Here is a 23,609-nt window from a genome sequence, read left to right on the forward strand (position 1 = left end):
ACTTTGATAAATAGATTTTCAACTGTGCAATGGAAAGCCTTATACGAAAAAATCTATTCCTAAATGAGAGTAACCTTCTACCCGACAGCTACGGGCCTCAAGGTAGCTGCCTCACTTCTGGCTTTGCCTGCGTTTCCTACGGCTGCCGGTCTGCTGGCGGCTTGTGTCGCGCTGCGGTTCCAGGTGAATGTTACTCCTCTCCACGACCGCTTTTCCCAGCGCGCCGGCAAAATTCCAGTTCCTTGTTCTATCCCTAAGGGCACTCAGGAGCGGGACCACCGAGAAAGCCCGCTCTGCCAGGTGTGTCCCTGGCGCTTTCACAGGCACCGCTCAGCGGTGACACGTAAGGCTGCAATAAAATGTCTCGTGTTTATAATAAACGAGACCAAAGCTCGCACTTGTTAACGCCACACGGGAAGCTCCCTGGCGTTTCATTCCCGCAGGTGCCCGTCAGCCCGGGAAGGGGCGGGGCGGCGCGCCGGAAGTCGGAAGTGCGCGGTGGCGCCCGGAGCGGCCCGGCCGAGCTGCGGTGAGCGGGCGCGGTACCGAGCGGGGACGGCGCTGGGGGCGAGCGGACGGTGCAGATGGTGGCGGTCGCTGGGGCTCAGCTCCTGCCCCGCTTAGGGCTGGGCGGCGGGCGGGCCCGGGCTGTAGAAGCGGAGCCCGGTGCCTGAACTCCGGGAGCCGGTGAGGAGCGGGGCTGCCGCCGCCCGGGTATTCCCCATCATCGGTGCGCCACCAGCTGCGTCCCGGGAAACGGCAGGAGATGGAAAAACCCAGGAGATGCTGAAGAGTACCAGGGGATTTTAAGTATGAAATAATTTAAGATCATACGTGGTTTATTTATATTGTTGTAACTGATTACACATTATTTTCTTTAGTAAAACCATAAACATGAAGAAATTAAAGCTTAAAGAACTGGAAAGCTGTCTTCAACAAGTTGATACTTTTGAAAATCCAAAACTACTCCTTGAACAGTATCCAACAAGACCTCATATTGCAGGTAGAGGTGACCCACACCACTGTTTTCTCTTTTACTATTTCATCAACACTTTTAATTCAAAAAGTTTTTTCTACTGCATTGTCTGAAGGTTTTACACTGAAAGTAGTTAAGAAAGTATATCCAGCAGGAATGTGTATAGTATAGTACTCTGGTAATGTGTGTCTTCGTTTGAAAAATGCAACCTAAGACAATGTCCAATCCAAAAATCAAATTAATTAATCTAATAGGGAATGTTGTGATAGAGGCAATCTTAATCTGTAACTGTAGAAGCTGAAATGGAGCTATGTCATGACCCACAAAACCAGTAAAAGTATGTATACAGATGCTCATCTATACCCTTAATTATGCTCTTTTCCATATTTTATATCCTCCTACTGTTTTTCCCGAAAAAAAGTTTAGAGGCATACTTTTTCTACAAGCAATACTCAGAGCTCTATCTCTCCACCAAAAATCCACAGTTTGTGACTTGTCAAAATGTTTTTGACTCTTCACATATAAATGAAAAAGAGAATTACAGGCAGTGAGAACATCAGTTTAACTAAAGGGGTTTTCTAATGCAAAATTAAGAGTTTCTGAAGGCAGAAACAGCTTTTCTTGATTAATCACATACATATTTGGTATCCTTGACCTGTTTTGTTTGGGTTTTCTTTTCCCCAGCATGTATGCTTTATACAATTCACAATACTTTTGATGATATTGAAAACAAAACAATTGCAGATTTAGGATGTGGTTGTGGCATGCTCAGCATTGGAAGTGCAATGTTAGGAGCAGGGTAAGTATTTAATATTTCTGGTTATATTCTTTCTGGCATAGAAAAGTAGAAAGTAAGATTAAAACATAGCACTGCTGAACTAAAACATTTCAGGTTTATAATATAGTGCGTAGTCAGGCTAGTATTTACCAAGTTTTGACTATCAATAGCCATTCATACTGTGAAAGTGATGGACAGCTGTCATTAATTTGGAAATCATTTGCTCTCCCCAGAAGCATTAAATGAACACATTAAACTCCCTTAACAAAATTTAGATTTATACCTGAGAAGGGGCAAGAGAAGTACTGCATTTTTATCAGCACTGAATGTATTATGTATGCTCGTTACATTTCCTAGATAAAACAAGTTGTGTACACAGATCCCTTACTGTAGAATTTAAACACCATTTTAGTTTGTAGACTAATATGTGCCACTTCTCTTAATAGATTCTGTGTGGGCCTTGACATAGATGCAGATGCACTGGAAATATTTAATAGCAATATTGAAGACTTTGAGCTCACGAATGTCAACATGGTTCAGTGTGACATCTGTTCTTTATCTGACAGCATGTCAGATACTTTTGACACAGTTATTATGAACCCTCCATTTGGTACCAAGCATAACAAAGGTTGGTAATTGTGAAGCTCAGTTAGAAATTATCACAAATGAACAGCAAGAGAAATGCTTTCAATGAAACAACTCCCTTGTTTATTAGTTTATATTGCTTATATTCTAATTTCTTAATGTTTTGTTTATCTGGAATCAGCTTCCTAAGATTAGCAACTTCAGCATTGTAACTAAAAGTCACTGGGGTTTGAAATAAACAATACTAGATATTTCCTATCCCTATCATCTTTATTTTATTAAAAGCAATTGAGTATGTTTTAGAAATACTTTCTGTACCTTAATGTATTCAGTGCTGTTTCTCAAGTAGCTATTATTCCATAAAAAATTAAGCAGATCTTTGCACTTCCATTTAACAATTCTAATAATTTCATTATTGTTTTAGGAATTGATATGATTTTTCTGAAAACTGCTCTACAAATGGCAAAAACAGCTGTATATTCCCTTCACAAAACTTCAACACGACAGGTAAGTTCTTCATTTTAGTAGGGCAGGAACTAACCAGACAACAAAATATTTGGCTATATAGATGTCTATAGCTTCACTGATTTGTCAACTGCTTTGTGGGGTATGTTTGGGATAAATACTAATTACATCAAATAACTGCAATCTCACATACATCAAGGTAATTATGTGATCCAATGCTTTGGCTTGAAAATCAAAAGCACAGGAGACTTATTAAGTACAGAGGTGTAGATGCTTATAAAACAGATAATTTTAAAAGCTCATTTTTACTTGTAGCACATTCAAAAGAAAGCAGCAGAATGGGAAGTGAAGATGGAAGTCTTAGCAGGTAATATTTATTTAACAGGAAAAAGCCCAATATCTTTTGGTTTTGTACATTATCTCTAACACTATCAGCCAGTCATAACAGCCCAAGATAAATTTAGGTGTGATTTAACACAGAAATGACACGGGTCTTTCTCTTTTTAGCAGACTTTTAAAATGTTTTTTTAAAGTTTTTGCTTCCTGGCAAGAATACAAGCAGGCACTTAATAAAGCTCTGAGAAATACTTATTCTGTGCAGAATTAGGTTTGTTCCTGGACTAGACTTTGTTTTCAAACAGAAATTACCTCCTCCTGCTTCAAAGTGCATGTTGCTGAAAAAGACAAGTGAAACACAGGTCAGTTCTCACACACAGAAAAAGCATCCTGTCCTTAGCCACCTAAATATTTTTGCCAGTCAAGTATCTTCCCAGTTCTTCTGCTAACCAGATGCTTTTTACAGTCATAGAACTTGAGATGTGAAGTTGCACAAGTGCTTGAAACACAACATCCATCCACTTAACTGTCTGATATGGACTGCTTCAATGTTTAGTCATGATGTAGTGCAGACATAAAACAGGTATGATAGGCCACAACAGATGCAGACATTAGAAACAGAAGCACATGGCTGTAGTGCTTAAGTGACTGATTATCATCCTGGTCTAACATGTATTCTTTATACTGTTCACAGAACTTAGGTTTGACTTACCAGCATCATACAAGTTCCATAAGAAGAAATCAGTAAGTATAAAACCTAGCCTAACTGAGAAAATGCTGAGGTAAATAAATTCTCCTTAATGAAATTTAAGTTTTAGGGCCATATGTACTGGATGAAGAATGGTCACAGCATTCAGTGACATCCTTGCTGTTACTCTGTTTTGTAGCTGAACAGGGAAAAGCATCATGATAATGCCAAAGCTCTACACAAAGATTAAAGCAGCACTGCAGTTAGATGTGATAAAGCTAAGGGCAGCCTCCTTGACTCCTAGTAACTCTTAGCTCAGTCCTCTCTGCAGCTCAGACCAGAGTGGATGCAGTGTTGAAGGCCACAGTAACAAGGATGTTATAGCAGTAGCATTATCTCAGAGCCAGCCTGGGGGCAGCAGGAGGAACTGGTGCTCACTGGTAAAAGATACAGTCCAGGCCCACAGTATGGCAGCCTAAAGCCCACAGCAAATTCCTTGCTACTGAATACTGGCCTGGAAGCCATGTATCCCCATCCCTTAGCATGAGGAAAGTAGAGAGGAGAGTAAGCAATAGTTGGAACACTGTTTAGTAAGTTGAGCGGCAAACAGAAGCTTTAATCAGCTGCTGACTACGCTCTCTTATCTTTGCTACTTCACAGTTGAAACATTATATTAACCAGGCTTCAGTAGAAAGCAGTTTTAAGTTCTGAATTTATTGCCAGCTGCTATTAAACATAACCACAAGATTACAAAGTCCAAAACCTTTTACATTTGAATAAGATGCCAGAAAAAATGAGAAGATGTGACAGTATAAACAAAACTATAAATAGAAAAGTTGTCCAGGGTTTTATGTCAGCAGTAAGCATGCTTCTTAAACAAAACAAAAAAGCCGTAACCCAATAATATGAAACTTTTCTCTAATTGTAGGTTGACATTGAAGTGGATTTCATTAGATTTTCTGCCAAAAAAGTCCTGAACTGAGGCATGTATTTAAAATCTATTGAAAATGGAACAATAAAACCACTAATTTTTTAAATTCTTTTATTTGACTATTACTGATTGCCATCTCCATTTTCTGTTTTCAGTTGTTTTGGTGCAGGTTCTTCCTTTTCTGTTTCCTCTAGTGGTCTCTTCTTGGGACTTGCTGGTTCTGCAAGATTGAATTTGTAGTCATTTAGAGTAAAGGAAAGCTTTGCCTGAAATCTGAAAAAACCCAAACTCTTCCCACCACGTAAGTTTGAGTCCCAGTTATCTACAGCCACAGCTACACTAGAGGGTTTGCTTATTACTGTCACTAAAGCTTTCAGATGTTCTAGAATGCCCCATTTGAAGAGCTCCACCCCTGTCTTAACTCCACAGCAGGAGGGCAGGTAAGAAAATGAAGGAATAGAATCTACCAGGAGTAGGGGTCACTAGGTTTTAGTTAAGCAGGTGCTATATGGAATAAATAGGAGCATATAGCACCTGCTTAACTAAAACCCAGCTCTTCCTCTACTTCCAGCTAAATACTGACAGGCTGAGCTATTAAATCTTCTCATATCCTTAAAGGGAAAAAAAAAAAGCACCACTCAAGAGACTGAGTCTGTCCAGTTGTGTAATGCTGCTGACAATCACCATGTTTCAATGCATGGTTGTTTTACACAACCATGCAATATAATACTACTATATAGATAATTAATATCTATATCGTAATTATCTTAATGTGCTTTTTGGACAGTTGTGGAAGGAATCAAGCACAAGACTCTTAAGGCAGATACTGTAAGGAGAGCAGAAATGACACAAAGCAGAACCAAATGTGAAACACAAGTACATGGAGCTACTTTCTGTAAAAGTATTGAATAAGCTGCATCAAGTGCACAGAATGACATACCTGTTTTAGTATCATTTTCACCATCTTCTTCATCATTCTCAAACTTTATTTTCTTGCCCTGAAACTGTATTTTTCCTTTTTGTGCACCCTGAGGTATCTTTCCTCCTCTTCCTTTTCCTTTAATTTTGCGCCCTGTGGAGACATAAGATCGGGAACTTTGTATCATTTGTCTCTTAACTGGCCAACTGCAGAGGCTGCTTTACAGTTAAGGTCAGTCTGTAGTATATATCGACTACTTAATAGTGAATTTCATCCACCAATTCTAGGACATTATAAAGGCCTAAATTAATAAGAGGAGGGAGAACCTTTTGTTTTCTGTTTCAGCAATTCCTGCTGATCTTCCAGGATTTTTTTCAGAGCCTCTTTCTCTGCATCTCCTTCTAGTATTTCCCATGAAACATCCTTGTTCCGGAGCTGCAAGTTTCCATTATGTGCTGCTTTGGCTTTTTCCAGAGCTTCTTTGGCAATATCCTTAAATAGGATAATTCCCTTTAAAAGAAGAGTGGTATTTTCATTTTAATCTTACTGCAAAAACATTCAGCTAGAATGATGAACAACATATCCTGTAGAGTGCCTCAGCAAATTCATTACTTTTGTATGATTGTATAACATGACTAGACTGAAGCAAAGCCCTCAGACTGTGCTAATGAACATTCTTAGTTTTGACCTTCTCAACTAACAAGGCTGGAACCTTTATCTGTTCTTCTGAAAGAAGGGAAAAATTTAATTCTCTAAATATTCTGCAATTTCACAAGACAATAACTTACTCGATAACATAAAAGAACAAACATTTAATCATCCATTTTCAAACTTCAATACTGAAATCTTAAGTCCTTGTCTAAGATTACTGACCTCCTTTGCACCTCTGACAAAGTGTATCCACTTGATTTCTCCGTGACCAGAAAATACTTCATGGAGGTCTTCTCTGCACGTTTGGTCATCAAGATCACCAGAAAACTTCAAAAGACATCCTGTCTTTTCTTCCAGAGACTTCTAAATTCAATTAAAAATCCCCACATTATCATTGAAGAGTCAAATTTGAATATTCATATATTCATAACTCAACCCTGTTAAACATACTAGTGATAAACAAGCAGTTGAAGTTACAGTAATTCAAGCATTTTTCCTACATAACCTAGTCCTGCTGATGTCCAAGTCTTGTACAGTGTGTGTCCCCTCCTTTTTCTTTGCTTACTGTGATGCACTTATATGGAACTTATGACTCTTTTCCCATATTAATTACACTCTTTCAATTCTACAAAACAGCTTTCTGAAGTCTGATAGGTTAAAAATTTATATAATACTGATGAAATCCTTAATGGATCCTTTAAATACCATAGAACAACCATCATCTCACAGTAGTGCATTCAGGAACACTCTGAACAGACAAACATGTCTAATAATGTAAATTCAGAACATGAGCCTTTAAACAAAATTAGCCTATTGAAAATAATATTAAAACACCATGACAAAACACTCTTACTGTAAGTTAGTTGGAAAAGCTGAAGTGACTTTCTAGAAAGTGTTCTGTATTACAACATTTCAAACAGAATATTCCATGTTAGCTTTATAAAATGTAGGTGATTTAAGAAACCCATACCATTTCAGCATCTGCTGCTTGTTTCTGCTTTTCTTCTTTTTCCCTGCAAAAAAAGTTAAATTAGTTATGAGTCAGTTCAAGCATGGTCAGGCAAGCAAGACACACACTTTGATTGGCAGTGACTCACTGTTTAGCTCTTGCTTTTGCTTCTACTTTGTTTTGTTTCCTTTCTTCATTCTTCTTTGTACAGTACTCCTCCCTTCAACAGAATATAGGTTAATTTAAAATACTCTGTTATAATAGATGTGAAACAGATGAAATTATTTTTCCAAGCTGAGATGCTAAGTCTCAGTCTCCAAAAGCCATGAAAAACTCACTTCTCAGGCCAAGCCTGGTTCTTGTTAAATCCACCCCTGACCACTGTTAGTTCATGTACCAGTTAAGTGGACTTACTTGAAAAGTACTATCAGCTCTGTGTCTTTGTACTTTTGATTTGGTATCTCTGTGAACTTCTTAGCAGATTCAACACTATCAAAAACTGCAAATATTGAGCCCTGTTAAGTGATAAGAGATATTGTTAGAGTAACTGAACAGAATGCTGTCCAGGAGGGATCCCTGCCCCTGGGCTAAATGTTCATCATTACCTTAAACGTTCTCTGCAATGTTCTCCTCATTTGAATATTTTCAACTGGACCTTTATCCTCAAGCCATTCTTTGATATCATCAAGAGTAGCATCTAGTGGAAAGCCTTTCTGCAAGATAGCAATGAGCTTCAATTATATGCCACAAAGTGACTCTTAAAAATTATAACTTCTATAGTACGTGTTAATTAAAGTCATGCAGGACAGCACAAAGTAGAGAAAAATTTACTTACAACGTATACAGATCTGTTTTTAATTGCAGCCTTATACTGGTCATTTAATTCAGGAAGGGGTTTATTTGGAGATCTTCTGATTTTAGTTTTGTCTTCATTTATTTCCATTAAACCAGTTTTGGATTTTCTAAGTGCTTCTACAATAACACCAAAATCTTTTGAAAGGCGACTTAACCTATTGAGTAAGCAGACAGAGGTTATTACAAATACACAGGCAAAACTGAAGCCAGATGTTAAAAAAGAGATGGGAAAAGTAAATGCACATCAGGAACACTTGGCCCCCAATAGAGACAGGTAGCTGAAAGTTAATCTTTTATCCACATTAGTTGTACTTTGCTTTACCTGTTGAATTTGATCATTACTTCTAAAGGTACCCAGCCATCATCTAGTTTGATCTGTTCCTTTAGAAACTTGTCTCTTGGTAGATTGTGATTGCCAAAATAGTACTGCAAAAAGGAAGGGGGAAGGGGAGGAAAGAGAGATGTGTCTTTAAATTTTCAGTCTTAAAATCTCATCTTCATCTAAACAGCTTATTGCAGTAGATTGAGACATACGAAAACTAATTAATTAATCTGAACAATTGGGAATTCTGAAATTATTACTTCCTGCTCTAATGTGATACTTTATAAAAAGTTAGCTGCAATGTGTAAGCTGTTAAAACAAAATCACCAGAAACCAACCCCACACCAAAACAGTTCTTCATCCAATGGCATTAATGAGGCAAAAATAGATTGCAGTTTTGTTTAGGAAAGGAGCAAAGCTTTTTCTGTTAACATGATAAGCATTTATCACCCTGATCAAGCTTAGCAGAGTCAAAAGTCAAATGTGTCATCAGCAGATCCAGGTTGTACTCCTTATTTAAGGAGTATGTATGCAAGAATATGGTATATGCACACTGAAAAATCATACACACAGACTGGAATTTCTAGGTCTCATTTGAGAAAACACTCTAAGATAAAGAAATCATTATTTAATTTTTAATTTTAGTTATTATGTTCTTATTTCGATCTTGTCCGGCATGGGAAGACAATTCACTTCAAGACAGACAAGTTAATCAGATTCTTTCCCTGCAGTCATCTAGCAAAGGTCAAATACTTGAAACCATAAGGTAAGCTGGAATATTTTCACCAATATCGTAGTGCTTTGAAAAGTCAGTGCAAGTTTTACAACACTACCTCTTCCTCTAGTACATCTCAAACTCACATTACCAAAAGTCTAGTTTTGTCAACTATTTATATATAACAAACCAACAAAATGTAGAGGTTGAGGAATCTCCACATTTTGTTTGTTTGTTATATATGAATAATGGCTCCATATGGTAATGGGCATGCAGCTACATTTTGGTCCTTCAGGAAAGTGGTTTTGTTCTACATGCCATTTAAAGCAATGGGCTCAGGTTTTTTGTTGTAGGGTAACCCTGCAAGCCTCTAAAGAAAAAAAGAGTTAATCCAAAGTAGGCATATAAGTTTAGTTGTAATTTGTAGCAATAAATTACAAAGAAGTAAATCATAATAGCAAGTTATGCAATGTGCTACTATTTTGACCAGCAGAGATTCCCAAGGAGGAGGATTTTTTTCCCACAAAAATTGAAGCACATAGAATTAAAATGCACTCTTCTCCTATTTGCACATGTAGAATAACCCCAGAAACATGGTAGTAAATTGTTCAATGATTCACTTGCTATAGCACCTAAAGTGCTAGCAAATTAAACCTTTTCTGTTTTGAAATAGTGTTCTTACAAGCAACTCTAGAGAAGTATAGCTTCCAACTTAAATTACAATTATGACTATCCTAAAGTATTAAATACCTGTTACAGACTTCTGACATTTTTAAAGAGCTGAAGACTTGAGTCTTCAATAAGTTAGCTTCCAGTTAGCCAAGTCCCTGCCAATGAACGCCCCCAAAACACCTCAGTCCAGATCCCAAACTATAAACTGAACTCACCTCAATTTGCTGACAGATTTTGCTTTCCAAGATAGACATGTTTTCACCATTTCCATTTTCAGCCATTTTCACCAGCTGTTTTGAAGAGAATAAAGAGCAAAGCACTAAGTTTTGAATAATATTTTCTACAGACTTACATTCATGTAGCATTGCATTTCACTGCAGCCTCATCTAAATAAGGTAACAGCCAAGTTCATTAGCCATACATTTATGTCTGTGAAGCAATTACTAACATGACTGCAGAACTCCAAGAGGAAACTATGAAACAACTGGGGAAAAAAAATCCCCTCACTTTGGTTGTTAGGGCAGCATTTGGCATTCAGCAGTCAAGATAAAATTTAGGAAATGCTGGCACTTCTCAGCCTTATTTGTTATATACCTTTTTCTAGGCACAGATCCTCAGTTTAGAACAACAACAAAACTGAGAGCCAACAACATTTGTTTTTTAAGTCAAATCCAACCTCTCATCACTAGGCAAAACAATCAATAACAAAAATGTTCAATTCCTACACATGTATAATGAGAAAGTGTTTCTGAAGTTTCTGCCTCGTGATTAATCTTTGGAAAGTACACAGAACTTACTGGAGGATGGAATGAAAATATCTGCATTTACTGACACTTCCTAAAGATGTCTCCTTCTCTCCCTTACAAATGTGTCTTCACTGCAGTTCTGCTTCAATAGTGAATCAAGTATCTTTGTAACATAAGACATTTTAACTTGGAAGTAACTTTATTGAACTGGCAGCAAGTGTATAATCCCAGTACATCAGATGCAGTCACTACAAAAGCAGCTACTGGCCAGAAAATTAACTGGGATCAAACATTTTCTATCCAGTTGCTTTTAAGATAAGGATAGAGTGTGAAGATTAATCTTGAGAAAAAATGTAGCTTTATGAAGCTGTCAGAAATTAGATTGAATTCAGTTTTGAACTATGAAGCAGAGATTTCTTCTTTCTCCCTTTGAGCACTACCACACTTTTTAAATCCAGCTGCAGAAGTTAAAGAGGTTTCCTGGTCGTATTACCCCAGTTCATAGATCTGTGATCACAAAGGCTGCTGGCAAAGATGGTTTTGCACTCATGTCTTGCACGGTTTATGGGGAGATTTGACCATACACCTTCTGCTACTTGCAGGGCAGTAACATCTTTCAGAGCATCTAAATGACTGGCAACACAGAAGCAGGGAAAACTCCCCTGAGGTGCCCTTGTTACAGGAAATTATGTTCTTTAGCAGAATGCCCCGTTAGCAGCCTCATCTTCTTATTTTAGTAGTTTAATTCCCCAGTAACTGTTCAGCTTACTGCAGTCTGCAGTATTGCCATTACCTCCTCTTCCTGATCTCAAAGCCACATTCAAGCCTTGGAACTTAATTGTAATTCTTCAGCACTTACAGCCTTGAAAGGTGCTGTGCTTTCACCTGTACCTAACACTGTAACACTCTTTAAAGCATGATTTCAGCAAGTGGTAGTTGCCAGCTATGCTGAGTGTGATCCATTAAAAAAGCACCTTACAAAACCCAGGCCAGAGCACCCAAGCTGAGCGTTGCAGTTATTTCAGAGATGTCCCACATGAGCCACCCTGACTAGAGGAGACAAATGCTTCACCACCATTCAGGTGCTGGTACTGTCTTAGCACCCTCCTTGTGAGAGAAATCAGTGTTCTATTTTACATTACACCAAATTTGATCTAATTTAATGGCAACCTACAGAGCAGTCTCTGCCTGCTGTCCCAGTCTGCCTCAGCCCAGGTACCAAAACACTCAAAACCAAAAACTCAATTTCCACATAAGGCTCAGCTTCACTGTCAAGAAGAGAAAGAAACCAAGTCTACTTCCTTAGAGTGTTTTCAAGGATAATACCAAAAAGCATGATCGAACACAGGACTTAGGACAAGTCCTTTAGAATAAGTCTTACACATGGAAAAGTTTTTTTTAAAAAGCATCCTTTCAGCTGCAAGTAACAAACTTAGTGTTAGTAAGGAAGACTAAGAAAGACTCAAACTTGCCATGCATGGAATTCAGTTCAGTGATTGAGCTCTAACCTATTTAGAACAAAAGCAGAAGCAGACTTACTAATTTAAGGGAAATTCTAGCCTTTGCACATGCACATGCTCACTTCAGACTCTCTAGCTCAGTCATTTGGCACAAGAACAACTTCCAGATCAATAGTTTTCAGTTGCTGTGCAGCAGTGATGACTGATAAAAAGCTCCAATGAACAGCAATCACAGTCTGAACTGCATGCAAAATCCTACAAAACATTTTAAGGGCTTTCTTAATAAACTATACTGACGTGTTCCTTCCATATGCCAAAAGTCTGTATCAGTACCACATGAAGCATTAAAAAACCAGGTTAAAATAAAGCAAGTAGTCATTAGGTTTAAATGATAAACAATTACAGTAAACCCCCGAATTAGATCCCACACTGTATTAGCTAGATCATGCCACAAGAACTCCCAAGCAGATTTTCCTCTTACCAGACATTTAGTTTCTAGCTCAAGACAAAGTTTAGTTGCAGGCTGATTATTCTGCTGTTACTGTAATAGAGTGAAAGGCTTTGTTTTAAAAAGAAAGCTTTCCCGTTAAGATAACATGGATCTGTAGTCATATTGTGCCTCCTTCAGGAATCCCTGCATAAGAGGTCCGAGCGTGGTTTTTATTTAAGGGTAAGGATTAATTACAGCCACACATTTTCACAGATGGTCACTTTAACAGATTTTTTTTTTTAGTAGAATCAGTGCAATGTAAGAAAAAAATTCTTAGAATTCTTTAAGCAATTGAAATGTCGTCCCCTGAACTGTGCCAGGAGAGCATCAGTTTGCTGTCGACACTTTTACATGCCTGCAGCGGCAACACACAGCCGGACAGCCTGGGGCGCCGTGGCCCAGCCTCCCGCCCAGCGGACACTTCTGCCCGGCAGAAGCGGGAGCGCTGCCCTTAGGCCGGGCCCGGCTCCCCGCAGCGGGAACGCTGCCCCCGGCTCCGCTTCCCCGGCAGAGCCCGGGCCCCGCAGCGCGCACCGAGCGCCACGGGAAGCGCTGCTGGCGGGAAGCGACCGCGGCAGCGGCGGCACGGCCGGGCCGAGACGGCACGTGCTCCCCTGCTCCTGGAACCCTCCTTGCCTCCCTCCCTCCCTCCCTCCCGGCCCGGCCGCCGCGCCCCGCCGCCAGCCCTGCCCCGGCGCTGTCCGGCGCTCCTCGGCAGGACCAGGACCAGCAGCACCGGGCCCGGCGGGGCACGGCCGAGCAGCGGCGCCGCCGGGAGCGGCCCCACACGAACCTGCGCGCTCGGGCCCCACTCCGCCGCTCCAGAAACCGCGAGTCGGCGCCGCGCAGCCCAGCAGCCCTCGCGACCCGCCCGCCCCTCACGCGCGCGCCACTTCCGGGGCGGGGAGGGGGAGGGGCCACAGCGCGGCCCCGCCCCGCGCCGGGAGCGCGCGCGTTCGTGCGGGCCGGGCGCGCGGGGATTGTGCTCGCCCGGTCAGCCTTAATGTCACCGCTCCTGCGCGCTGGGAACAAAAACTGACAACTTGAATTTGTACAGTACTGGTATATTCACATTTAATAAGTATTGCAAACATTCACTTAAACACTACAGATGTACTGAGGGTATCTATAATGCTACAAACAGGGGAATCGCAGAACTGAAAATTTTCAGCAATAGTATTGACTTTACAATTGATTTGACTTCCATATTACTTAATTTTCTAGTTTAGAGGTGAAACAGTAAAACAGTGTCTACCACAGTACAGGTCCAATAGCACAATAATTCAGTGTTTACGTTCAACTGTTTCTAAAAACATACTACACAGATGGCCAAGAGATTCCTCGTAGGCTGCTGACCAGGGGTCAGAATCCTATTCCTCCCGCTGAGTTCATGTTCCTGCCTGTGCCCGAGACATGGTTGCAACACATCTTCTTGGGATGTGCTACATGAGTTAACTTAAAAGGGCATTGTAGGTTATTGTGAAAAATAGCACCAGTTGAAATTTAACCATTAGTCTGAACTTACCTTCTCTCCATTTACTCTAATGCATTGAAAATCTCTGAGAAATTAGGATTCAACTGAAGTACCAAGCAGTAATTTCTTTGACTTTTATTTATGCCAGACCAACAAACCCTTTCCTGACAGCAGAGAACTAAAGGCTTTTTCTCCAATTTGCACTTAACACACAGGTCAAAAAGCAGCATTTGCTTGCCTGCAGGTTGTCCAGGGGCACAAGGCAGAGTCCAGCTTCCTGTGCCGGTGCCCCAGCCCTGGAATCCCCAGCACTGTCTTTCACTAACATCACACACCTGGTTTGCAAGCAGTTGGCAAGTGGATGCTGAGGGGTTTGGTTTTGTTAGTCCTCACTTTGTTCTTAGATGCTTTCACTGACTCACGACTGTTGGTGACAGGATACAGACCAGAATGAACCTCAAGGCCACAAGCAGCTCTTTTATGCTTGTGTTTTTCAACAAACATGAAGCCTCATGGGTTCATAATCTGCACTGAAAAATTACATAAACACATTGAGTTCAGTGTGGTTTCATTCAATACAAAGATCACTTTCATATTCTTGTGATGTTGTCCTTTCAATCCCCACCTGCCCTTGAGCAATTGTCAACTGTGGAGATTTCCAGGAGAAACAAACTCAATTTATCTCTTACTCACCTGCTCAGCCCACGCATTTCAAACAGCCTCAGAGTTCAATTCTCTACCCCTCTTTAGAGTCTTTAAACATGGGATCCCTAAATAGATCTCATTGAGATGGGTAACAAAGCAAAACACTGAACACATACAATCTTATGACATAGTGAGGCAACATATGAAAATATAAAAAAAATAACTACATATACACCACAGAACTTCACATCAAAGCCAGAGATGAGTGCCACCTGCTACCAGCAGTAAAATGCAAGTCAGAAATAGCATAAAAATGCAAAAGAATTTTAAAAAGCTGAAAATGCTTACAATCAAGCAAATATTATAAACTCAGAGCTTACTGCTTGGAAAAGTCCTTTATTTGTATATGAGAAATCCAATAAAACCTACATTTCTTTTCAGATAGCAGTGCTGGTGTGGGAAGTTCCCACCACACCCTACAGCAGCCCTGTGTTGTCCCTGCCTCTCACACCAATCTCTAACAGCTCTTTCTGCAGTCATTTTATAAACTGGACTGGGGGATCAGTGCTACAAGAGCCTTCTCTGTTCCCCAAAGCATTTCTTCATTTGGATCACCACTGTCAGGCCACAGAGTGTGATCTGTTTGTCAGTAAATCACTTTACAAAAATCTACTTTCTACACAGGATTTGAAGATCCCATATTAAGCTTTGAGAGAAATAATAAATAAATCAATCCTATATATCATGTTTTTTCTTCATGCATAACATACTTTGACAAGTTTCTTTAGTTGTTACCTTTGTTCAAGTCACAGTTTAGAAAAGATCAAATGGCATTATACAAAATAGAGAAGTTTGAATCTCAGGTGGATGTTAATTTTCCAGTCTCTCTCATTTCCTCCTTCCATTCCACACAGGCACATATCTTGAATTGATATAAAAAAAGAGTTAACACATTAAGGCTTTTCTCTGAACAGCCCTCCCCCCAAAAAACACCCAGACTACAAATACCTGTGCATCAGCCAAAGATCCCATTGCAAAGCCTTGCAGAGTCTTTTTTCATTTCTCATTGGCAATGTCGAAGAGAGTGTGAGACTGGCAAAGAGAAATGCTCTTTTACTTCTCCTTCAGGAAAACTAGTGCATGCTTTTGGCCCATGCTCTGGGGCTATTACCAACATTTCTTTCCTCATTCTAGCCTAAGCTCTTCTTTGCTTTGGCACTTGAAGGTAGAGTTAGAGGCGTCCTGTAAATGCCCATTTCTGAATCTGATAACCTGGTTATCCCAGTGATATTGCTCTGCATACACTTAGCTTGTGTCAATGATCCATTTCTACAGCTACCTTCAGAATACAAAGATTTCATCTTAAGGCCAGTAGTCCTTAGAATCCTATTTTGTTTGGCTTTACTCATCTTAGCACCAAGTCATAGTTTCATCCAGTGATTAACAAAAGCAAATCCATTTTTCACAGTAGTTCCTATGTTGCTGTACAAAGTATTAGACCAATTTGAGAACTTCCATGACAAAGAATGATTGGACTGAAAAATATATGGAAATCTTGTTACCACATTTATGTTTCTGAGCTGTTTAAAATGAGAACAAATTATATCTAGTTATTAACAATGTGCATTAAGTGATTGTATTAGACAACCCCTCATGAGGTAATCAGTACTGTTATGAATACTGCATCTGCTGTTTTCTGTAACAGCAAAATGTAAATGAAATGCTTACACATTATACACACAGACACAGCCATGTGACCGCATAGCACTGGGAAGATTACCTACTGCTTCCCATTTGTTCAGTTCAGGGTCATACTTCTCAATGCTCTGCAGGTATGTTCCTTTTGAATAGGAATATCCTCCTGTTACATAGATGCACCCGTTCATGACCACCGTGCCACACTCCATCCTTCTCTCCATCATGTGAGCCATCTGCTTCCACTCATTTTGCTCTGGGTCATAGCAGTCAGTGATCGTGGTCTGTCCACCCACAAAATAGATCTTGTTTTGTAACGTAATTGAACACAATCCATATTCTTTGGAAAGAAAGGAACACAGTACAACTCAGCATGATAACATTAACTTAAACTGCAAGTACATGACAAACATTGGGCACCACTGAGGGCAACTGAATGTCCTCATTGAGCTCAGGAGACACCTCAAGATTTTCTGCTACACTACAGCACTAGTACTCAGTGAAAATTGCTTTAAAATCTTAGTTACCAGATGTAGAACATAGAGAAAACCCTTTAAAAATTAATATAAATAGTTTTTGCCAAATGTCAATGCATAGTTAGGTTTTACAGAAAGTTATATTATTTAATAGAATGTGGACATTCATTAATTCAGTGTTTATATAGTGATTTCTGTAGAACAGATACCTGAAGAAGGTCTTCCTTTCCACTTTCACAGTTTGGAAACAGCCCTTGCTGCCCTAGAGGCATTTCTTTTTTTAATTAGGAATATGCCAAAAACCCCTAACTGGGCTTAAGGACTCCCAAGTACAAGTAATCAAATCAAGCTCTATGTTTGTTAGAGAAATTATTTACCTGGATGTGGACTTGTGGTGACTATACTCCACTCATTGCTACCTGAATGGTATCTCTGGATTTTATCGTAGGTGCAGCTTCCCCTGTACCCATAGTGACCTCCAGCGACATAGATGACTTCATGCAGGACACAGGCAGTGGCATTTCCAACTCCTGTTCACAGTGTGAAAGTCAAACATGCATTCAGACTGCATGCAATAACCATGGCCTCTTCCATCCATAACCCCATTTCAAATGATTTGTTAATATTTATTAACACTATATGCTTGCAAGTATTTAACTGAATGTGAATAAAACAGATTTATGAAGATATCAGCAAAAGTCAAGAATAACTAAATAAAATTGCAGTAACCAATATATATTGCGCATAATACGGCCACCCAATAGTTCACAGGATTTTTAGACAGTAAGTAAAGTCACATGGTCTCACTGATTTTGGAATAGGCAATTAGTTTCTCTGTTTCACTACGTTAGAGTTGTTAAAAAAATCACTTAGATGGCAAGAGCAAAGATAATGGGAGTAGAGATTCTTCAGTGTCTTGGGGTATCTTTTCTGATACTTTTGGTCATTCTCATGGTATTACTAATTAAGCTATTGTATATACAAGGACACAAACAGAATGAAGCCATTCTAACACTGTCTCTAGGACAACAAAATGAAATAAAGCAAAGGGGGGTCTGAGCATCTTAGTTTCACACTTATAAAAACTGGCAAAACAACTGCACAGAATGTGTAACTCATAGGATTAGCATAGCATTTCTACTTTCGAAGGAAATAAAAAGAAAATAGTAGCAATGTCTGAGGAAAACATACAAACAATGGAGAAAGTTGTAAAGGCCTGCTTTTTTTTGTTTTACATATACATCCAAAAATTCTCTTGTACATAGAAAAATATTATGTTGCATTAACTTAAATTTTTATATCTAATTATAAATATTTGCATTCATTTATAAAAATGTATGATAAAATGTTAAACTGTAGTATTGTTGTTACTGTTACAAAATAATCACAGAATAGTCTGAGTTGGAAGGGACCCAGAAAGATCATCAAATCCAACTCTTAAGTGAATGGTACATACAGGGATCAAACCAGTGACCCTGGCATTATTTAGCACCAGGCTCACACCAACAGAGCTTATCTCAGAGTTAATACCCTTTGGTTAGGCTGTGATTCATACATTTTTAGTAGATCACTACTTTGGCTGCTAGAAACAGGTATTAGTGCTTTTCATTATCCTCGTACTAAAGATTAAACAAAGAATCCTGAACAGATGATACACAGAAATAGGAGGGAACTCCATGCAAGAAGTTTTAAATTATGACACCTTTGTAAATGACTGCATGGAAAATCATATGTAAAAATAATACAGTCCCTTTATTGAAGCTTGCTCTTTGATTGTGTACTGAATGGATGACCCGGGTTTCTGAGGTAAACCCTGAAATCACACCGCAATGTTGGACTCTTATCCTGGGTAGTTTTCTGATTTCTTTCTTATTTGAACAGAAATTTTACTCATGAAAAAGGCAAAATTAAACTGAGACTACCACTTACTTTTCTATCCGCTGTTCTATGGCACAGCCCAGTATAGCATTTGGATGGTTGTGGTTATTTGGCTAGTGAAGACCTGAACCAAAGCCCATCAACATTAACAGAAAATTCCCATGGATTTCTCTAGATTTTGGATCAAATCCTAAATGTTTCCATGGCACTTAAAAATGGCAAATAGTAAAGAATTGACATTGGAGGCAGACCCTATACAAAAGTTTACCTACCTTTGATCATGTTTGCAATGGGAAGCCATTTCTGTATTAAAGGATCATAAAACTCAGCTTCTTGGACTGGAGCTCCCTTTCGGTACCCTCCCAAAGCATAAACGCAGCCACTCAAGGACACGGCGCAGTGGTAATACCTGGCGTCGAGCATGGGGCAGCCTTCTGTCCACTCATCTCTCTCGCTGTTATATATCCACACGGTGTCAAGAGCTTCAATGCTCTCTGTTCTGTAACCTCCTGTTACATATATGTCTGGTCCCAAACTGGTGACCCCATAGCTCTCTCTGGTGTGATCTGGCATCTCTGTTCCCTGGACCCATGCATCGGTTAAAGGATCCCAAACATGCACTTCTGATAAGGGATGCCAATAATATCCTCCAATTACATACATGGCTGCTGTGGATCTTCTGGAAAGACCTTTGGGATTGAGGTTCAGGGCATTATATATGAGTGACCTTATCTTACTGTCATTGAGTCGGCATTTTTTTTGCAGGCTTAAAGCTGACCTTAAGTACACATTATCTAAGTCTAATTTGATGCAGCCCAGCACTTCACAGATGTCTTCAATTCTTCCTTCCACGTTGTGTGTCACCCACTTAATGACAGCCTCAATAGCTGCCTCTTCTTTCTGAACATTGAGATTCTCCCTGGAGAGAATATATGAGAGCTTCTCCTTGCCAATGTCCAGAAACTCTTCCTGCTTCCACACTTCTTCAAACTGCCATAACAATATCCTTCTGGACTCTTTCTCCAGCTCCGAGCAATCGTGATATTCGGCAAAGGAGTGCATCCCAATGCAGTTGTCAGTATCTAAGTGCCTTACCAGAAACTGCTCACAGGCTTTCTTTACTGACACGAACTGAAGCAGGTCTGCAGCCTGGAGTAGGCTTTGGACATTTCTCTTTGTTATCTGGATCTGTGATGTGTATGCATAATTCACGAGAGCTTCCAGTACTGCATGGCTGAGCCCGGGAAGGCTGATCTGATTTTTGGATTTTTCTTTCATATCGGCTGTGAACATGGCTTTAAAATAACTGCTGCAGGCTGCCAGGGCAGCTCTGTGGCAGTGGAAGATGACCCCCGAGGCGCACTGCAGGGTGATGTCGGTGAACAGCCCGTCCAGGTAAAACGCCCGGAACGCCTCCAAGAAGCCGGCGGGGTGCGCGGAGTCCTTGTAGAGGAACGCGTACTCCTCCTGCCCGGCCGCGGCCATCGCCGCGCCCGCAGCTCCCGCCGCTTTGTCCGCGTAGCCCGGCCGCCCTCCGGCTGCGGACCCGCCCGGCACACGGGAGCTCCCAGCCCGCGGCGGCCCCTGACCGTCTTTGGAAGGGCCGCTGCCGGAGGGAGCAGCGGGGCCGCAGAAACAGCTCCTATTTTGGTGTCCCAGCCGCCCCCCCCCGCCAGGCACCCCTCAGCCAGGCCGGCGGGCCCCGGCGCCCAGCCCGGCCCCCGCTCGCCCGCTCGCCTCCGAAAGGTCCGGCCCGAGCCGCTGCCCTCTCCGTCCCGGCGCTCCCCACCCCGGGGCAGGGGTTAAAGGCTGTCAGCGGTGGTGACAGAAGGCCCGGCCGTGTTAGGGACAGGAGCAGATGCCTGGGGAGCGTCACCAGCTCGGTGTCACTCAGCCACACAACAAAGCGAGGGGCCTCGGCGGCCGCTGTTAGCGACCTAAAGCCGCCTCTCGCAGGGCGCCCCGCGCTCCCAGGGCGCTTGGAGGAGCGATACTGCGAAGAGCAGCAAGCTCCAAGGGCTCCCCCATTACCGGAGAGCAGGTGCCGAAAGGGAGCAGCCACAGCTCTCCCCAAACTCCTGAATCTGGCAGGGTGCAAAGGACAGTAATAAATGATGCCCACAAACAGATTCCAACTATAAGTAAATTTTTCAGGAAGAAGGCTATATTGGCTTTTAAAACTCCTGAAAATGTGATTCACAATTTAAGAAGTCTTTTTTTTTTTCTGCTAGCTACATATTTTCTTTATTTGAAACACAGCATCCTCCGGGTTCAAGCAGCTGTGGGCTCTCCATCTCCAGCAGGGTTCAGATTCTTTGCATCCAGCAGCCAGGCTCTCCCTGTCCTACCAGAGCAGGGAGATTGAAAGAACTGCCAGTAATTTCTTCAACCAAAAGGAGGCAAATATTATTATTATAAGTGCCAGCAATACCCAAAAGGAGAAATTTTGATAATTCCCACTCAACACAGATGAAAAAGCATAATATTTTTCTTTTAATTACTGGTGGTATTTCTGCCACAAAGCAGAAGTATGAACTAAGGAAATCCAAACAGGAAAGTGTAAATGGTTGTACTCCTCTGCCATCCTTCCTCCCATGCTAGCCCTGCACCAGGATTCAAAGGGTCAGTAACATGAGACAAAATGATCTAAACAAACAAAAAACCCCACAATACCAAAATTTCCCCACACCTACATACATCTACGCCTTCCTTTTTTTCAACCCCTCTGGATGCATTGTTAGCCCAGAGAATTGGAGTTTGTAGTGTAACTCAGTAATTACAACAGCTCTGCTGTCTGACAGGGGCCCGTCCCTCAGCTACATTACTCCATTTCTTTAGCCAGAAAATTCTCTTGTGCAGCCCAAAGTATTTATACATCCCCGTGTCAACAGCTTTGTTTTGGTTGCATTTTCCATTTCATCAGCTTCCTATGGACAAGCAGGAACTTCTTTGAAGTCTCGGCTATTGCACTAGCACACGATTCTAAGGCTAAGTACTCGCACAGTCATGGTGTATGACAGCACGCCTGCTACCATACAGAACCTTTCCCATACAGATATGACTTTTGTTATGCATTTTTTTTCATAACATTTTTCCCTAAGTCATCTGCTTCCCAGACAGCAAGTCAGGAGATCAGCAACACTTAGTACTGAACATCCCTTCAAGGAGCTTTTCCCTTTTTTTTGGCTGGGCTCTCAGCTTCAACCAGCTTCACTCTCTGGAGATACTCATCTCCCCTCCATTGTAACCAAACGTGGAAAATTTTGGTAATTGTGGTGCTTCAGAAAAATCCTCACTTCTATTAAGTGGGGAAAAAAACCCAAACAAGACCTAATTAATAGCTTAATGGTCTGCCTACTGGAACTCAAAAATTTCTTCTGTCTCCAACATGCACTTTGGCTGGCAAATATCGTCAGCTCTATCCTCTACTTAAAGTGATTAGAACATAATTGCTAATATTTCAAGTACTCTGCATAATTTACTCTCAACTCCTGCTTCAGCACTTTAATCAAAGCCACAGAAAAATCCTTTTTTGAGGATGAAGAAGAACAATTTCTCACCCAATATCTCACTCTCACAGCAAATTACAAGGTAGGTCCCTTAAGGCTAAAACAACAATAGTTAGTGTAAATGGAAGAAAAAGCTGAGTAATTATTGCTATACTACTTTTTGTTTGTTTTTAAGCAAGCTGTAACCAAGATCTGTGGACAAACTGAAAGCAAGCTAGTCCATAACCAAGTTCTGAAAAACACAGACGAGACCAGCACAGAATCTGGAACATTCAGCAGCACATCTAGAATTAAGGAAACATACAACTATCCTGGTTTTGGCTGGAATAGAGTTAATTTCCTTCTTAGTCGCTGGTTAGTGCTGTTTTGAATTTACCATGGCAATCATGTTGATAACACACTGCTGTTTTGGTTGTTGCTAAGTGGTGTTTACCCAGAGTCAAGGACTTTTCAGTGTCCCATGCCCTGTCAGTGAGAAGCTCCACAAGGAGCTGGGGGGAGCATGGCCAGGACAGCTGACCTGGCCAGGCCAAAGGGATGTTCCACAGCACGGAGGGCACACCCAGCACAGAAACTGAGGGAGTCGGCTGGGAGGGGCCCATCACTGCTCGGGGGTGGGCTGGGCATCCATCACAGGGTGGGGAGCAGTGCATGATACATCACTTCATTCCTTTCTTTCTCCTTTTCATTACAATTATAGTAATTTAGTACTGCTATATTTTATTTTGTTTCAATTATTAAATTGTTCTCATCTCAACTCATGAGGTTTAATTTTTTTCCCCAATTCTCCTCCTCACTCAGTGAGGGATTGGAGTGCACTTAGTTGCCAGCTGGGGTCAAAAAATGACAACAACTTAAAAGCCCAAGTAATATATGAAATTGCCCTGTTGCAACAGGGCAATTTCATATATTATCATTCTTTTGTATGACCTGTAAACCAGACAACTTAAACCTGCCACAGCCTGAGACCCACCAGTCCTTAGATGTCTTTGTGCCCTTGAGTAAAACAATAGGCCAAGATCCCAAATATGAACATCTCAGACACTTACCAAATATCCATCACTAAAGCCAGGCTCCTGAGAACTGAAGTATATTACTTTGGACATCTTAGGCAACAGAGTGTTCAAAGCAACCTTCTACAATACAATAAAATAGGTGAGGCAAGGAAAGAAGTGCAAAAGGGAAATTAATGTAAACCAGCAGCCTGAAAACAGGAAAGACCACTCAAAAATCTTCAATTAAGGAAAAAGAAGGTAGTGATATCATGAAATGTTGAAAAGAAAATGAGAATAACATTGCACAGAAAACAAAAGAAGACAGATACAGCAACTGCAGGCTGCTGAGCTACTCCTCAGACATCTGCAACTGAGGTACTGTGAAAGTTGGCCTAATCT

The 23,609-nt window shown here is 40.8% G+C and overlaps 3 protein-coding genes across 7 annotated transcripts; 1 reads left to right on the top strand and 2 right to left on the bottom strand.

Annotated features, from left to right (window-relative positions):
* Positions 1-80: 80 nt before the first annotated feature.
* METTL5 (methyltransferase 5, N6-adenosine) lies at positions 81-4,865 on the top strand. Of its 3 annotated transcripts, none has more exons than XM_036387266.2 (8): positions 81-183; positions 882-1,003; positions 1,661-1,775; positions 2,201-2,382; positions 2,764-2,846; positions 3,120-3,171; positions 3,835-3,884; positions 4,757-4,865. In XM_036387266.2, the coding sequence occupies exons 2-8, from the start codon at positions 895-897 to the stop codon at positions 4,808-4,810; spliced, it is 645 nt and encodes a 214-aa protein (XP_036243159.1). In that variant the 5' UTR covers positions 81-183; positions 882-894; the 3' UTR covers positions 4,811-4,865. The 3 variants fall into 3 exon arrangements, 2 of the variants coding, with proteins under 2 accessions (XP_036243159.1, XP_036243158.1); XR_008508487.1 differs by lacking the exon at positions 81-183 and adding an exon at positions 217-529 and having other exon boundaries at positions 3,120-3,723; XM_036387265.2 differs by lacking the exon at positions 81-183 and adding an exon at positions 220-529.
* Positions 4,523-13,411, bottom strand: SSB (small RNA binding exonuclease protection factor La). 2 transcript variants are annotated; one of them, XM_036387262.1, is made up of 13 exons: positions 13,332-13,381; positions 12,530-12,589; positions 10,058-10,132; positions 8,456-8,559; positions 8,114-8,288; positions 7,884-7,991; positions 7,693-7,793; positions 7,427-7,498; positions 7,300-7,342; positions 6,552-6,692; positions 6,005-6,188; positions 5,700-5,831; positions 4,523-4,979 (listed from the first exon to the last, which is right to left on the bottom strand). In XM_036387262.1, the coding sequence occupies exons 3-13, from the start codon at positions 10,121-10,123 to the stop codon at positions 4,882-4,884; spliced, it is 1,224 nt and encodes a 407-aa protein (XP_036243155.1). In that variant the 5' UTR covers positions 10,124-10,132; positions 12,530-12,589; positions 13,332-13,381; the 3' UTR covers positions 4,523-4,881. The 2 variants fall into 2 exon arrangements, with proteins under 2 accessions (XP_036243155.1, XP_036243154.1); XM_036387261.2 differs by lacking the exon at positions 12,530-12,589 and having other exon boundaries at positions 13,332-13,411.
* Positions 13,412-13,586: 175 nt separating this feature from the next.
* Positions 13,587-20,304, bottom strand: KLHL23 (kelch like family member 23). Of its 2 annotated transcripts, XR_004980567.1 has the most exons (4): positions 18,979-20,304; positions 17,206-17,358; positions 15,666-16,692; positions 13,587-15,579 (listed from the first exon to the last, which is right to left on the bottom strand). XR_004980567.1 is itself a non-coding variant. In XM_036387260.1 (3 exons), the coding sequence occupies exons 1-3, from the start codon at positions 20,189-20,191 to the stop codon at positions 16,382-16,384; spliced, it is 1,677 nt and encodes a 558-aa protein (XP_036243153.1). In that variant the 5' UTR covers positions 20,192-20,304; the 3' UTR covers positions 13,587-16,381. The 2 variants fall into 2 exon arrangements, 1 of the variants encoding a protein (XP_036243153.1); XM_036387260.1 differs by having other exon boundaries at positions 13,587-16,692.
* Between the last annotated feature and the right edge of the window lie 3,305 nt (positions 20,305-23,609).

The sequence above is a fragment of the Molothrus ater genome, chromosome 7 (assembly GCF_012460135.2).
Source record: "Molothrus ater isolate BHLD 08-10-18 breed brown headed cowbird chromosome 7, BPBGC_Mater_1.1, whole genome shotgun sequence".
In the NCBI taxonomy this organism is placed as follows: Eukaryota; Metazoa; Chordata; class Aves; order Passeriformes; family Icteridae; genus Molothrus; species Molothrus ater.

Coding starts and splice junctions, on each gene's coding strand:
- KLHL23 (XM_036387260.1), bottom strand. CDS start 20,191: ATGGCCGCGGCCGGGCAGGAGGAGTACGCGTTCCTCTACAAGGACTCC. Junction 17,359..18,978: donor CATTGCAAACATGATCAAAG/GTAGGTAAACTT, acceptor CACTGTGAACAG/GAGTTGGAAATGCCACTGCC. Junction 16,693..17,205: donor CACCACAAGTCCACATCCAG/GTAAATAATTTC, acceptor TTCTTTCCAAAG/AATATGGATTGTGTTCAATT.
- METTL5 (XM_036387265.2), top strand. CDS start 360: ATGTCTCGTGTTTATAATAAACGAGACCAAAGCTCGCACTTGTTAACG. Junction 530..881: donor AGCGGCCCGGCCGAGCTGCG/GTGAGCGGGCGC, acceptor TATTTTCTTTAG/TAAAACCATAAACATGAAGA. Junction 3,172..3,834: donor GAAGATGGAAGTCTTAGCAG/GTAATATTTATT, acceptor TACTGTTCACAG/AACTTAGGTTTGACTTACCA.
- SSB (XM_036387261.2), bottom strand. CDS start 10,123: ATGGCTGAAAATGGAAATGGTGAAAACATGTCTATCTTGGAAAGCAAA. Junction 8,289..8,455: donor GTAATGATCAAATTCAACAG/GTAAAGCAAAGT, acceptor CTTACTCAATAG/GTTAAGTCGCCTTTCAAAAG. Junction 7,343..7,426: donor GCAAAAGCAAGAGCTAAACA/GTGAGTCACTGC, acceptor CTTTTTTTGCAG/GGAAAAAGAAGAAAAGCAGA.